Source organism: Carettochelys insculpta, chromosome 2 (assembly GCF_033958435.1).
Source record: "Carettochelys insculpta isolate YL-2023 chromosome 2, ASM3395843v1, whole genome shotgun sequence".
Lineage (NCBI taxonomy): Eukaryota > Metazoa > Chordata > Testudines > Carettochelyidae > Carettochelys > Carettochelys insculpta.
Window position 1 is genome coordinate 2,621,531 of NC_134138.1, and position 14,409 is coordinate 2,635,939.

General features: G+C 52.6%; 1 protein-coding gene across 4 annotated transcripts in view; it reads left to right on the forward strand.

The window, feature by feature from the left end:
• The window catches only part of HSF1 (heat shock transcription factor 1), a 118,012-nt gene that overhangs the window by 80,599 nt on the left and 23,004 nt on the right, over positions 1 to 14,409 (forward strand). For all 4 annotated transcript variants that reach the window (XM_074986443.1, XM_074986444.1, XM_074986446.1 and 1 more), the window contains 4 exons: positions 7,407 to 7,482; positions 7,932 to 7,993; positions 8,880 to 8,976; positions 13,291 to 13,427. In XM_074986443.1, coding sequence (XP_074842544.1) covers positions 7,407 to 7,482; positions 7,932 to 7,993; positions 8,880 to 8,976; positions 13,291 to 13,427 — 372 coding nt within the window. The remainder of the gene's footprint in view (positions 1 to 7,406; positions 7,483 to 7,931; positions 7,994 to 8,879; positions 8,977 to 13,290; positions 13,428 to 14,409) is intronic.

Below are 14,409 nucleotides of genomic sequence, written 5' to 3' on the forward strand. Positions count from 1 at the left end.
TGTTGTTTAGTTGGTAGTGGAGACAAGGCCTAAAATATAAACCTGCCCAATTAGACATGCTGGGATGTGGTCCCAGGTACATGTGCCCCTTGCAAATCGTGTTTTCAGTATTACAATCCCCAGGTGCTGTACAGCCCCACACGCGGGGCGGGGGCACTGAAAAAGAATACATAGTAGGGTCTTTGCCTTCTGGTTTTTGAGCCATTAGTGTTCAAGTTTTCAAACTTTTCTCAATAACCAAGGGATTAGAGACCCTTCCTTTTAAAAAAACAGCAGAAATGAAAGCCGGGGGTCGCAGCTAATGACCCATCTCCAGAAGCCCAGTTTTATGAAATACACCAGAATCGAAGAACTGTGATAAAACTGCGATGGCATTTTGTTTAAAAAAAAAATCATATGTTCTGGGCAATGTCAGTTACGGGTTAAATTATTGCGATTTATCAGTTTATTGCCACAAAGATAATCTCTGGCTCGGGGTAGCGTTCCCTGTAAGATGAGCACGTGAGCAGCCACCCAGGAGATATTTAGATGCCACCCAACTGATTTGCAGAGCACCCGCAGCTGGCAACCTGAGTGTCTGTTGGTGGTGCATGTCTGCACATGCCGTGGTGCACATAACAAATTTATTGTGCACGGGGATGGAAAAAGTGAGCGGTGACCCTGGTCTGAGGGGTTGGTTTTATAGCCCAAAGCCGTTTTAACCGAAGGAAGGATAAAGGCACCAGCCTTTCACCGCATGGTGATCATTAGAATTGCCTTAGGGAGACGTTTTCCAGTAGGTGGGGCTGCTCTCCTGAGGGTCCAAGTGAGTCCTTAGTAACAAGTGATTGCCTCTTAACAGCTCCGTGAGAGAGCCAATTCCATTTTTCGTATGTGGCTGGGGTTTGCCTTGGAGGATGATCGTAGGGTTCTTCGGGCATGGCTACACTGCAGCTGTGAGATGCTGGCACACCAAAAATAGCTGTGAATGGTACGGCATGGGTGGAGAGTTGGGCTGTCCATGGGGTTGGCTGTAGTCTCTCACCGCTGGTTACCTTGACCTACTTCTGGTGCTGTACTCTCCAGACTGTTATTGGTAGCACACTAGCTCAAGCTCTGTGAAAAGCAGCATCCCTCTAATTATTTCCCTCCATGGGTGGGATAAATTTTGTTACGTCCGCTAAGGCATGTGTGGACGTGCACCATCAGCAGAAACACACGCTGTCTGGTGGAGTGGCTCTGGGCACTCTGCTAATCAGCCGGGTGGTATCCGAATCTCATCTAGGTGGCCACCCAAGAATTCAGCTTGGGGAAAATGCCGTGACACAAGTCCGTCTGTCAGGCTTGGGTGGCTGGCTGCCAGCTGCCGTGTAGATATGTCCTTGGAGGGCTGGACTTCTGTATAAAGAGGCCCAGTTTTTCTGACTGGGCTTGCACATCTGGGTCTGTGCCGGTGTCTGGAGACCACTGTGAGGTGGTAGTAAACGCAAGCACAGACATAGGGGAAGAGAATCTGGTTTGGGGTTTGTACTGGTTTTAAACTGCTGCCCAAAACCATCGTGTCTGATCGCCTTGCACCAGTTCTCACGCACTGCTTCCCTTCCATCGGAGAAGGCCTGGTGCGTTCACAGACATTCTGTGCTGTTGCCGGTGTTCCTGGCTGCGAATATGTTTTGCGTTATTTGCTGCAATGGTTCCTGCCCTTAGATGCAGGAGGCACAAGGGGCAGCAGTAAGTCAGGGTGAAAGAGTGAGAGAATTGCTTATTCTTTGAGTAGTGCCCCCCAGCACGCCCCCCACACTGCTGATAAAAGAATTTCAGTAGCGGCCCATTCAGCCTGCCAAGAGCTAGACATTCCCTCAGTTCCTTCTCAGCCGCCCCGGCCAGCAACTGTTCATGGATCATTAGCTCCCTATAGTTTTGCACACTTTAGCTGTATTCGAAGCGTTTTTAAGTACCTTGTTTTAGTTGGCTGGGCCAGAAAAGAGAAGATAAAGGGTTGGCCTCTTGCAACCCTGTGGGCGAGTGGAGGAGGGCTTCCCTGGACAAGGATATGGCTGGTTTGCCAGGCTTCAAAAAGTGCCTGGACTGTAAAGAATTCATCCCAGTGATGGACATTTACTGTGCATTGGCTGCCTTGGAGGGAGAAACACAATCCACAAGTGTGGCTAGTACCAGAGCTTCAAACCCATGTCCAGGAAGAACAAGAGTTAATGCTTAAACTCCTGCTCTTGGAGTTAGCCCTTGAACCCTGTGGAAACCATCTTGTATGGGAAGCCATTTCACATCCCCTACTTTTGCACGCACGCAGGAACCTGTACTTTCCCTGACCTATTTGGGAATGGCAGGGAGGATGAGCTCTGTGGAATGCGTTAATGGACTGTTTGGAGTTAAGGCTGCAGCTCCCCAGTACCTGTTTCTCTTTGCTGATAACGGTTTCTCTTGGAGAAGCAATTTACGATTCTCTAATTAATTGCCTCTGACACTGGGCTTTGTTTGTGGAAGGGTGTAAAATACTAGAGTTAGCTGCATCAAGCAGCCTTGCTGGACCTGGTTTTACTAGTGTCCAGTTTGGCTCATCTGTTGCCTTATTGAATTCAGTAAAGCTGAATGTTAGCCGCCTAAACACAGAGAAGTCTTGTGCTTCAACAACCCCCCTGAGTCCAGGTACCAAAAACTATTGCTGTAGTTCTACATTGAAGACAGGGGATCCAAAGGAGATAAGACGACTCAAGGCCACTAAGAAAAAAGCTGCGAGTGGCTGTAGAGAGCCCTGTCGAGCTGGAAAGGATCTCCTGCTCCGTTGGTGTTATCGATACCGATTGGTGCCAAAGCCATCTAGAGTCAGTATCCTGCACATGTGCTGTACCAAGGTGACAGACCAAGCAAGTCTGCACAAAGAAACGGTACCACGGGGGCAGGAAAAGCATGGAAGGTCCATCTCAGAGAAGGCCACGTCAGTGGGGTCTTTGGCACCAGTGAAGCACATGACTAGGTCCACATCTACAGTTCCACCAGTAGCCACTTCTCTGCACCGCCAGAAATCCTCCTGTGCAGCTGATGGTAATGGTGTAATGGATGTCTGTGTCCAGCACACCAGACTCGTGCCTGTTCAGTACTAGGGCTCCAGAGCCAAGTGCTCCCAGACCACTGGACTCATTGACATCTCCATGATGCACACGGCATTTCCCTTCATCAGTGATCAGTAGGACTTGGGTTCTCACCACTCATCCTATGCTCCATCCAGGTCCCAATTTCACCATGGATATCTGGTGTACTGCCCACCAACACTCAACTCCTATGGTTCGGATGGCCGTGGTATCAACCTCCTACCTTCAATAGCTGTAATCAGCCAGAGGCAACAAGCTTCCTAGGGCCCTAGTTTGGCACACCAACAGGCAAGGAGGCATGCTCCTTCAGCTGTAGCGTCAAAGGTGGCTGAACCACCTAAGCTATTGGGAGAATTGACACAGAGGTGGATAAGGAAGAGCTCCTCATGCCTGTCTTTCATTGCCCTCTCCTGACGAAGGGCAGGATTTTAAGTTGTTCCAGGACTTAACCTAGAGGGTGGCAGAAGCCCTGCAAATACAGCTACACCAAGCGTCTGAGCCCCACACCAAACTGGTAGCATTCTGTACCATTCCCGAGTGATCCTCCCAGTTCAGAGGCCAAGGGCACAGAGTTTTATTTTCCTACCCTCTTATAAATTCCATCATTGTGGATGTGATTAAATGTAGAGGCCAGCAATCGCTGTTTATAGTCACCCCATATGACTGAGACAGGAAATCTTTGGGCCTCTTTGGCAGAAAAGCATATTCATCTGCAACTTGTCAGTTCTGGGTAGCAAGTTAACAGGCCTTGTTCAGCCACAGTCTGCAGATCCTGCGACTCAAAGCGAGGCTGTTAACCTTAAAGAAATTGGGTTGCTGCCAGCTTGCTGGGAGCTCCCCACTCTTCTATGGGACCCCACTCTAGGATTAAAGAGACTGACTAGGCTACCATTTGAACCCAGAGCTGCTTGTTTGCTAACTCACCTTTCCATGAAGACAATGTTCCACATCTCCATGATGTCAGCTGGTAGGAGAGGGGAGACAGGAGCCTTGATGGCACATCACCCTTTTAATTGGCTCTTCCCTGACAAGGTCACACTCAGAGCACACTCAAAGCTCACCCCCTTCTGCATTACACACGCAGAACTTATTTTGTCCCAAAACTCATGAAGACAACAGAGAAGCCCTCCTCCGTGTGTTCAACGTGAGAAGAGCCTTAGCCTTCTATTTGAACAAAGGCCTTTAGAAAATCTGAGACTCTTCCGCATTGTGGACTGATTGAAAGAGGCAGTGATCTCTGCTCAGCAGCTCTCTGACTTGGGGTCTGACTGTTTTAAACTCTGCTCCCAACTCCATGCGGTCAGGCTCCCACCTTCCGTGTGCACGCATTCCACGAGGTCAGTCACCTTATCGATGGCTTTCTCCAGGGCTATTGCCATGTCGGAGATCTGCACGGCAGCTTCCCGGGCATCTGAGCAGATCTGTGCAGAGCATGGTGCCATTCTAGGGGTTTGGCTCCATACAGCCCATTCAGTGCCATAGTTCTGTCCCCTCTGTCAGACTCCGCCCTGAAGTCTCAGCACCCACTGGTGACTACTGCAGTCACTTGCAGTGGGGCACCCACAGGGGCGCTACTCTGAGTGGAAGTTGCTTATGGTGTGCCCTATAGGTGGCTCTTTGAGATGTGTCCCCCTATGCGTACCGCACAATGTGCCCTGCCCCGCTCCTCTTTGGAGTTGCGCTGGGCGGCTCTTCGGCAGAGAAGAAGGAGGCAGTGTCTTCCCCACGCTGGCTAGCCTCACGGCAGGTGGGACAGGCTGCTCTGGAAGTGCTCCGATTAGTAGCTCACACAGTACAGGGGAGCACCCAGAGAGAAGAACAGTTGTTACTCTGCAAGGGAACTTTCTCCCTTGATAAAGGAGCGGGTAATACCACTGTGCGTCACTCCAACGAGCTGAGTCACTGCCCTTTGTACAGTGGGCCTGCGTAACGCAAGGCCTGTCCTTTAACTCAAAATTTTGCCCCTCAACTCCTTACCCGAGGGTCTTAAATACAAAGCATGCGACCCAGAGCTGTAGTGCTCCCTGGGGAACAGAGTTTTACAAGAGCCAGGTGCAGAGAGGGGTCCAGGTTAGGTAGTTCTATAAAATACTGGGTAAATAAAACACTTCTAAGATCTTTTAATAAATCCTGAAATGAAACGGTTGAAACTGGCCCTTATAAACTCTTCACCGGCATTTAATTACCTTAGAAAATGCACTGCTAAGAGAGGGTTAAAGCACTTTCTCCTACTTTCACATCGTTTTAACTGTTTGTGATTCTGTCTTTAGCTGCTTCTTGCTCTGTTCCCATCGTCTGTCATTGGTCACTAGTTTTGTCCCGTAGGACTTTTCGCTTTCGTTACGTTGCTTAGCTGCGTCTCGGGCATTGTGTGCAGGAGCTGTTCCTGGATGCAAGCCCTTGGTTCAAGCACTCAAAGCAGGGTTGCAGGTTCTTCCCTCGAATAGGAAAGAGGCGAGTGCTGAGAGATCCACAACCCCCAGAAGCTGCTTCCCTGCACCAAGTTGGATCTAGTGTCTACAGTCAAATTATTTTGTGTTTTCACACACTTGACTTGAACCCTTGTGCCCCAAAAGGAGCATAGGTCATCTGCAAGTATTCTCCACTTCACTGTGTCTTGGGACAAAACTTCTAGCGGACCCCAGAAGTCCCCTAGTTGTTGTCCTTTAGTCTCAGGAGACCTTCTCCATGCTGTCTGAACTCTGCCTCTTTTGCATTTTCCTTGAGGGTTCCATTTGAGAGCTCGACGGACTGTGCTGGACCCCGCTTCAAATGCACTGAGGAGGAAAATTTGAGCACTTTACAGACCCTTTCTAGCAAGTGTTCAGCCTCTCTGTGGGTGTGTCAACACCACAATAAGTAAACCCCAGCGCCAAAGGCTGAGAGTCCAGGTCAGCTGACTCTGGTGTGGGGCACCTGGGCTCTGGGGCTAAAAACAGCAGTGTAGGCTTGGGGCCCCAGCTGGAGGCCAGGCTCTGAGACCTGGTGCAGCAGCTGCAGGTCTCTTATTGCGGTGTAGACATACTAGGGGCCTGGAGTGGAGGGGGCCTGTGCGAGATGGATGACCGTTCCAGCACCTGAAAGACCCGCAGTGCTCCACTGGCAATGGGAGTTTATTGTGAATGGCAGGACAGGAGACCTCCCTGGCTCAGTCCCCCCACCAATCATCCCACCCCAAGCACAGAGCATTGCCTCACATACTTCTGAGGCCTCTGAACTGCATGCTGGGTCACAGTGTTTGCTGGCGGGGAGATGGGGAGACTGGGAATGTCCTGTTCTCCCCACCTTTGATCTAAGAGAAGCTGTTCTGAGCTGTGCAATAAGTGCAAGTCGATTGTCCTAGCCCTGGGGCTGTTCTCATTAGCTGTGTGCTGTGAAGTGTCTAGCCCTTTGGTAGACATTACTACACTCCCTGCCTCCGGGACAGGCAGAAGCTGTGATGTAACTATTATCAGTCTTTGCTACCTTCTGTTTCACTCAGTGTCTCTTTGCTCTTATGTTATCATGAAGTGCCAGTAGGAGTCCACGATTTCTCTCCAGGCTCACTCCTTTTTCTGTAAAGCTTTATTGTGTCCCCTCTTTTTCCAGTCCTCCCTACAGTCGGCCACTCTTTCCTGGTCTCTCTAGGCCTCTGATTGGTTAGGTCGGATTTAAACCATTTGCGTAACTTTCAGGTCTTCAGCCTTGTCAGCATAGACCCTTTCCCAGGGCCCTCCCAGCGCTTATCTCCTGATTTTTAGTCATTGCTTTTCTGCCACTTCCCTGCTGGAACCCAGTAGTACGTCTACTACACTCTGGGGAACACTGTCTTAGATCACCACTTGGTGACCCCTTCTGTTTCCACTGCAGCTCTTTTGAGACAAGCATGTCCTACAGGGATGGGAACGGAATTAAACAAAAATCAGGCACTGAAATAAAACTACATTTGCCGCCATGGGATGTCTACCGTGACTGTAGTTTTGCTGCAAGTAAAAGGAGCAGTAGGCTGCTAGTAACAGAAATAATGGGTTCTCCTGCATCCCATAGAGCTCATAAACAGGCTGGTATCAGAGATGAGCAATGGCCTGCTAAACCCAGGGCTGTGAGCTCAGTCCTTGAGGAGATCATTTCGGAGTCTGGAGCAAATACATCAAACCTGTTAGGGATGATGCTTGGTCCTGCCAAGAGGGCAGGGGACTGGACTCGATGGCCTCCTGAGGTCCCTTCCAGTTCTAGGAGATGCGTATATGACTCAATCTTGTTACGCTTTCCCCAGGCTTGACTTGTTCTGTCCAGAGGCAGTGCTTTCCAGTCTGACAGCTTTCTCCTTCCTTACAGTGAGAACGAGGCACTGTGGAGGGAAGTGGCCAGCTTGAGGCAGAAGCATGCCCAGCAGCAGAAAGTCGTCAATAAGGTAACTAGCTTGCTGCCCGCCCCCAAATGTGCAGAAGGACCTGCGCTGCATTTGGCAGTTAGGTTGCCTGGCATGCTCCTCTCTGGGCCAGAGAAGGCCTTTAGTACAGTAGGGACACTTGGTGGTACTGGTTCTATTTAGAGTAACAAGTCGATTGTGAGTGCTACCAGCTTCTCCTGCCCCCAAGAGTATCAGTAGCTCAGGGCCAGAGGACGGGATCTTGCGGGGTACATGAAACTGAATCGGTTGCTTGTGGAGGTTTCCCTGCAACCGTGGCAGTCATTCTAGAGACCATGACAAGGGCTCTGTAGTCTGCCCCATTGCTGCCTTGTCCTCTTCTGGGCACTGCTTTGCATCCCCTGCCCGGATCCCCAGCTGGCAGTGCCTTTGTTTTTTTTCCAGGCTTCTTTATGCACCATGATGAGAGGAGTTCTTTTCTCTCCCCACAGCTTATCCAGTTCTTGATTTCATTGGTGCAGTCGAACCGGATCCTTGGGGTGAAGCGAAAGATGTAAGTCTGTCCACGCCTCAAGGTACACGCTGCTGGTAGGAAAGGCAGGAGAGCATGTGAGAGGCCATGACGGGGAAGGGGGGTAGTGCTGGGATCCTGCACTTGTCACTTCTGTAGCATGGGCCCAGTGTGATAGAACTGGCATCAAACCAGCATTGGGCCACGCTTTGCAGCTAGAGGGCAGCGTACCGTGCCACTGCTCTAAGGAGTGCCCGACAGCTGCAGGGAGGTGCTCCGAGGGCCAGGTACTGTAAAACTGCCCGTCCGGCCCTGGTGGTGAAGAGAACTAGCTAGGGCCCTGGGACATGGTGATGATTTGCAAAAGGAGGTCACGCTTCGCGCTGTGAATGAGGCACCTTGCATAGCCCAGCTAGATCAAAAGCCGCAGACAGGCCCAGTTCCCATTACGAGATCGCTGCTCCCAGAGCAGAGCCAGTGGAGCTGTGCAGCTCCACAATCCTTTTAGGAGTTGATGGTCATCTACAGCAGAGGAGTCCTACCCAGGCACACAGGGTCATGTCCCTAAGCAGAAGGCTATAGCTACTGTGAGGGCCCAGAGAGCCACGGTCTCGGGATTTTTGAAAAAGGAGAGTGACAAGAATGGCAGAGTGCTTGCTTCGCTGTTGGTGGTGGCATTTGCCACGTGTGGAGAGCCGCAGGGTGATTTACCGGATGTCCTTGGCTTCCCTACTCTTCTGTACCATACTCAGGTCCCACACCTCACTGCCCCAGTCACGGGGTTTCCATGCTCCGGGCAGCCGGACGTATGGTGGGTCTGTGGTCGCCTGGCTAACGTCTGAGCCACGGGTCTCCAGGAGACGTGGCACCTGGAGTCCTGCACCTGCAGCCTTGTAACTCTCGGGTGGGGACTGGGTTTCTCTTGCAGCCCCCTGATGTTGAACGACAGCAGTTCAGCACATTCCATGCCTAAGTATGGTCGTCAGTTCTCCTTGGAGCACGTCCACGGTTCCTCCCCATACGCGGTAAGTGCCCTGTGCGCCTGGCTCACCCCCATCTGCGCTGCAGCCCTCCATGTGCTCCTGGTCGTGGAGACGGGGCGAGGGCAGAGCTTTGAGAGAGAGGTAGGATCACCTGAAGCCCCAGCAACTGGCCTCTTCTTTACGCGGCAGTTTGTCCAGGAGAGGGGTGTGTTCTCTTGGGGGCACTTTGCAGCCTCCTTTAGTGGGTAACTAACCCAGAGGCAGAGCCGACAGGAGTGAACCTCAGCCCTGCAAACAGACGTTCCAGCCGCGTGGGTTCGTCAGCTCCTAGCAGCGGGTGGCCTGGCTCAGCTCTGCTGCGCTGGGTTCGCCTTTGGGATTTGGCACAAGCTAAGTGCAGTGACTCAGATGATTCCCCTTGGAGCGTTTGCTCCCTTGCCGACCCGGTGCACACTGGTGTAACTGCTGCAGTGTCCCGTGGACCGACCGTCAGCCTTGAGGTGCATCGTAGACCCTGGGGTGACAGCTTGTAGGGCCTGGAATAGCAGGGTGCCATGAGTCGGAAGCGCAGTGCCTCCATGGGGCGGGCGGCGCAGTAAGCTGGACTGGCATGTGAGAGGGGGAGCAAAAGCGGTCGAGAGATGTCGGTTTGAGGAGTCCCTGGTGCTCAGTCAGTCGAGCTGCTTGAGCTTAAACCCTCTGGAGCCCAGAGCATGCAGTGACCTTTCTGCTGGGGGAGGTGGGAAACCTGCAGGGTAATGTCACCCAGCCACAGCTCCCCCCCCTCCCCCCCGGTAGCTTTGCCTGCTGGACACTTGTTTCAGGCCTTGAATTCTGTGGCTGAGTTGGAAGTTGTGCACTTTGGCCATTTACCTGGCTCCAGGGTGTGCCGTCGGAGGGGCCCAGCAAGAGTCGGCACACAGGAATCTGGGACTTGAGTGTCTCTTTGGCTGGACCTCTAATTGCTGTCTGATTCCTGAAAGTCCTGAATTCTTGTCTCTCCTTTCCCGTCCACCTTCCTTCCTTCCATCCGTTTGACATCTGGCCTGCCAGAAGGGACTGCTGGGAGGGACCCAAGGGAGGCACCAGTCATGTGTCCCCACCCCCCAACTCCCCCACACCTCCTTCCCACGCCTCCTGTCCACAAACAGTGTCATCCCTAGGGGGTGTGGGTCCTGCTACTGTCCCCCTCCCCGATCCACCCCAGGCCTTGCCCTCACCCCTCCTCGCTGGGGCCCAGAGCAGGGCCATGTCTCTGGGAGCTGGGGGCCAGGACAGACTGGGGGAAGGTGCAGGGGCTGGCGGCTGGAGCCCTGGTTACAGGCCTCTCTGCTACAGTGTTGGGGGGGAGCATGAGCCTTTCCCACCTCCCCACTGACCCTGCTTCCTGGAGAGGCTTCCCCTCGGGGGACTTGCCTGCCCATGTTATTGCATGGCCAGCGGCGCGTGGGGCCCTAGCACAGCAGCTGGAAGGGCCTGGAGTGCAGTTCAGTGTACGGCTATAAAGCACAGCACGCCCCGGGCAGCTCCCAGACTCTCACTGGAGCTGCGTCCACCCAGCACCTCACTGCCCGGCAGCCCTGTGCTGAAGTCCCACCTGTAATGTACTGCACAGGCAGGACCTGGTCCTGAATTCTGGTCCTGGTTCTCCACAATCCCCACGCCCATCACTTCACTTCTCCAGCCTTAGAGCTACAAAGGGAGCATCTGCTGCAGCCCCCTCCTGCCGCATCAGTGGCAAAGACATGACCCTGGGTATCTGGATTCCTCTGTTAAACCAGTCACACTCACGCACCAGTGAAACCTAATTGGAACGGCAGGGTACTGAGTCATTAAGTGTAGTTAACTGCCCTTTGTCCTGGAGTGCAGGGCCTCATAGAACATGGGGAGGAGGGGGTTGGGATTAGGGGCGACATCCTGTCTGTTAACAGCTGAAGAGCCCTAATCAAGTTCATTTGCTGACAGAGTTAATTAGCTTCAGCCCTGATTGCCTTTGGGGGGAGCTGTGATAAACTCCATCACCTTCTGTCTTAGATTGCCTCTGGGGTGGTGTAATTAGTTAAATTGGGGCATCCCTGGTGTGCCACTCTTGATTCCAAGGTGCTCTGATTCAGCCTGTTTTAAATCAGTGCCCACACCACGGACTTTGCACTCACTGTGCTCTGGGCCTGTGTCTGGGCCCCACCTGCCTCGCAAGAGGGAACCCAAGTGGCCCAATTCCTGGGGCAAAACTACCAGGGTGCGTTTGCACCCAGCCCCCTGCTTGGGTCTGCTCTTCTGTGAATGTTGTACTCCTCAAAGTGAGCTGGGCAGCCGCAGCTGTTCCCAGCAGTTCCACTGCCCCATCCTGTCCCAAAGGGTTGGTTCCTGTTTATCCTTTCCTGCTGGAAAAGCAAATGAAAAGGTGGCTGAGGCGCTGGTAACGTTGGCCCGGCAGAATTGCGGGGAGAGCGGCCTGCTCCCCAGGCTCATGTCAGTGAACAGCCCACATGCCGTCTGGGGAGCGGTGGTGCATTAATCTGGCAAGTGTGCACACAGACGCCTCCTGCTCGCCTTGTAGCTTCTGTGGAACCCTGACCCCCTTTTCCACCACAGACCCAAAAATGTAGCCCCATATCCACGTCTGTCCTGCGCCAAGCCGCCCTGTGGGGAATTGGTGTTCCCGTCCCAGCCTCTCCAGCCCCCCGTCGCCTCTGAAGTGTGTCCTTATTCTTGCATTTGGCAAACACTTACGCAGATCAGCAGGAGCTGCTCCAAGTGTTACAGGATTGTCCCAATTATGAGAAAAACAGCTGGCCATCTTCTCTCAAGCTCAAGTGTTTATGACTTTGTACTCAAAGCAAAAGTGGTGGGTGGGCGGGCGGGCAGCTTTTCTGAGCCAGCTGTACTCTGCACTCCAGTTGTAAGGCCCCAGGCTACTGGGGGCAGTACCTGGCACAGAGGCTCTGCAGGATATGTGCTCCACATGGTTCTGTCTATCACTTCTACGGCTCCCACCATCACAGAGGGCCTCTGAGCAATGAAACTTATTTAATATTTGTATTAGGAGGGTGTGGGGAAGCTCTGACTAGGACTACCCTCCCATCGAGCTGGGTATGTTATGAGCACAGGTAGAGGCGACACTGGTTCCAAAGACGTTGTGGTCTAAGACGACAAGAGGGGAGAAGGAGACAGCTGAATAGACAAGGATTTGTGTACATTTAATTATAAAGATAAATAATGACTTGCGGGCCTTCCCAACTGCCTCATGACCTCACCATCAGGCAGTGGCTGATTTCTTTGGGGTCTTGAAGCATAGAGGAGAAAGAGTTAGTGGCCCATGGACCATCTCTCAGGGAGGGTGCAGTAATGAGCAGAGGTGTTGAATTGGGATACAACCTAACTGCCTGGCTGTTCGTCGTTGTTGTTGTGTGTCTGTGTGCACCTACCAGCCACAATTTGGTCCATAATTTGTTCAGGAATGTATTTGCAGCTGAAAAGCTGCCTTAAATGAAAAGCTCCTCTGTCCTTAGTCCCTGCTGAGACACTGACTCCTGCACTTGCCAGGCGATCCCGGTTCACTCGGACTTCCTGGTAATGAACCCCTCCTGCTGTGGGATTGCCTTTCCGTGCTGCTATCTCCAGTCTGGTGGCAAGTCTCTCAGTAGCTGGTGCTCTTTAGAGCCGCAACTTCCTGAGGCAAAAAAGCAGTCCAGTAGCACTTTAAAGACTAACAAAATAGTTTATTAAATTAGCTTTCATGGGACAGACCCACTTCTTCAGGCCATAGCCAGACCAGAACAGACTCCGCATTTAAGGCACAGAGAACCAAAAATAGTAATCAAGGTTGACAAATCAGAAAAATATTATCAAGGTGAGCAAATCAGAGAGTTCCTGATTTGCTCCGGAGGTAGGTGGACATGTGAGACTCTCGGTTGGCCTCACTACAGAAAAGAAAGCTTTTCCCTCTCCTTGTAGCAGAGGAAAAACTGGAGAATGTGTGACCCTTAAAGGCCCCAACTCCAAAAGGCAAAGAAAGGGACCCAACATCTTGCGTGCTTTAAAGAGATCATACTTTCACGCCAATTTAATGATCATTAGGGCAACACCTTGGTTTTTGAATGCTGGAGCCTGGCACCACTGGGCTTTTGTTGAGCTAGGACCTCACAATTGGCTGTGAGCACTGTGTACTCTTATGCATGGTGCAGTTCCTGGACCCAGCAGGGGGGAGGGAGGGGCCCATGCTCTCTGGTCTTAGAAGGGGTGGGGCATGGGGCAGTCAGCCCTTGCTGCCGAGTGCCCCCCTCACGCTCAGTAATGGGACTGCGTGGGTGTGCCTGTCATATGGTTTCACTAATACTCAGATTGCTATTTCAGGCGGCTTCTCCAGCATACAGCGGCTCCAGTCTGTACTCCCCAGATTCTTCAACCAACACCGGTCCCATTATTTCCGATGTGACGGAGCTAGCCCAGTCCAGCCCCTCAGCTTCACCCAGCGGCAGTCTCGAGGAAAGGTACTTCATGGATTCCCTCGGGCGGGCCCACCTATGGAGAGCATGCGTTTGGGTGATGGCGCATCAGCCTCGTACCTGGAGGAGCTGCAGTGAGAGCCAGCATTGCCCTGGGAGCTGCTGGTGTTGGGGGCGTTCCTGTGGAGTGTGATCCTGCTGACCATGCTGGCCTTTTGGCCACGCTTACTCAGGATGCCACTTTCCCCATGGGGGCTGGTTATGCTCCTCTGTTTCCTGGCCTGAATCAGAGCCCTGGGCTCCCTTCAGCCTGCTGGCAAGTTGTATTAGGCAGGGTTGCCAAAGCCCACGACACCTAGCACAATAGCTCTGCTGGCAAACCTGGGGGAGGGGTAGCTCGGTGGTTTGAGCATTGGACTGCTAAACCCAGGGTTGTGAGCTCAGTCCTGGAGGGGCCATTTAGGCATCTGGGGTAAATAGATTTAAAAAAAAAAAAAAAAATCTGTCAGGGAGGGTGATAGGTCCTGGCCAAGAGGGCAGGAGACTGGACTTGGTGACCTCTGAAGGTCCCCTCCATTTCAATGAGATAGGTACAGCTCCATATATAATGGAAAAACCCCTCCCTTTCCAACCCTCACCCCGCACAGGCACAGCTATGCCAACAGAAGAGTGCCTCTGCCAGCACAGCTAAGGTTATTCAGGGAGGTGGGGTTCCCCTCTTGAGAGCTCTGGGGTGAGCAAGGGGCTGCACCAGCAATAAGCTCTGTTGCATGGATGGAGCCTGAGCTCTGCTGTGGAACAGTCACTGTGCTGCTGTCCCCCCAGGGCACTGGGAACCGCTGACCTGGTTGCTTGGGGACTAGAGGGAGTGAATCATCAGCTCCTCCAGCTGTGGGGACAGCGTGAGCGCTCGCCTTGGCAGTGCAAGCAGGCGAGGTCACAAAACAGTTGCCTTTCTTGCCAAGTTCCTCCTCCTCGAGCCTGTGTCTGGGTCTCTTGCCATGCAGCAGGGCACGGGGCTGAGAAC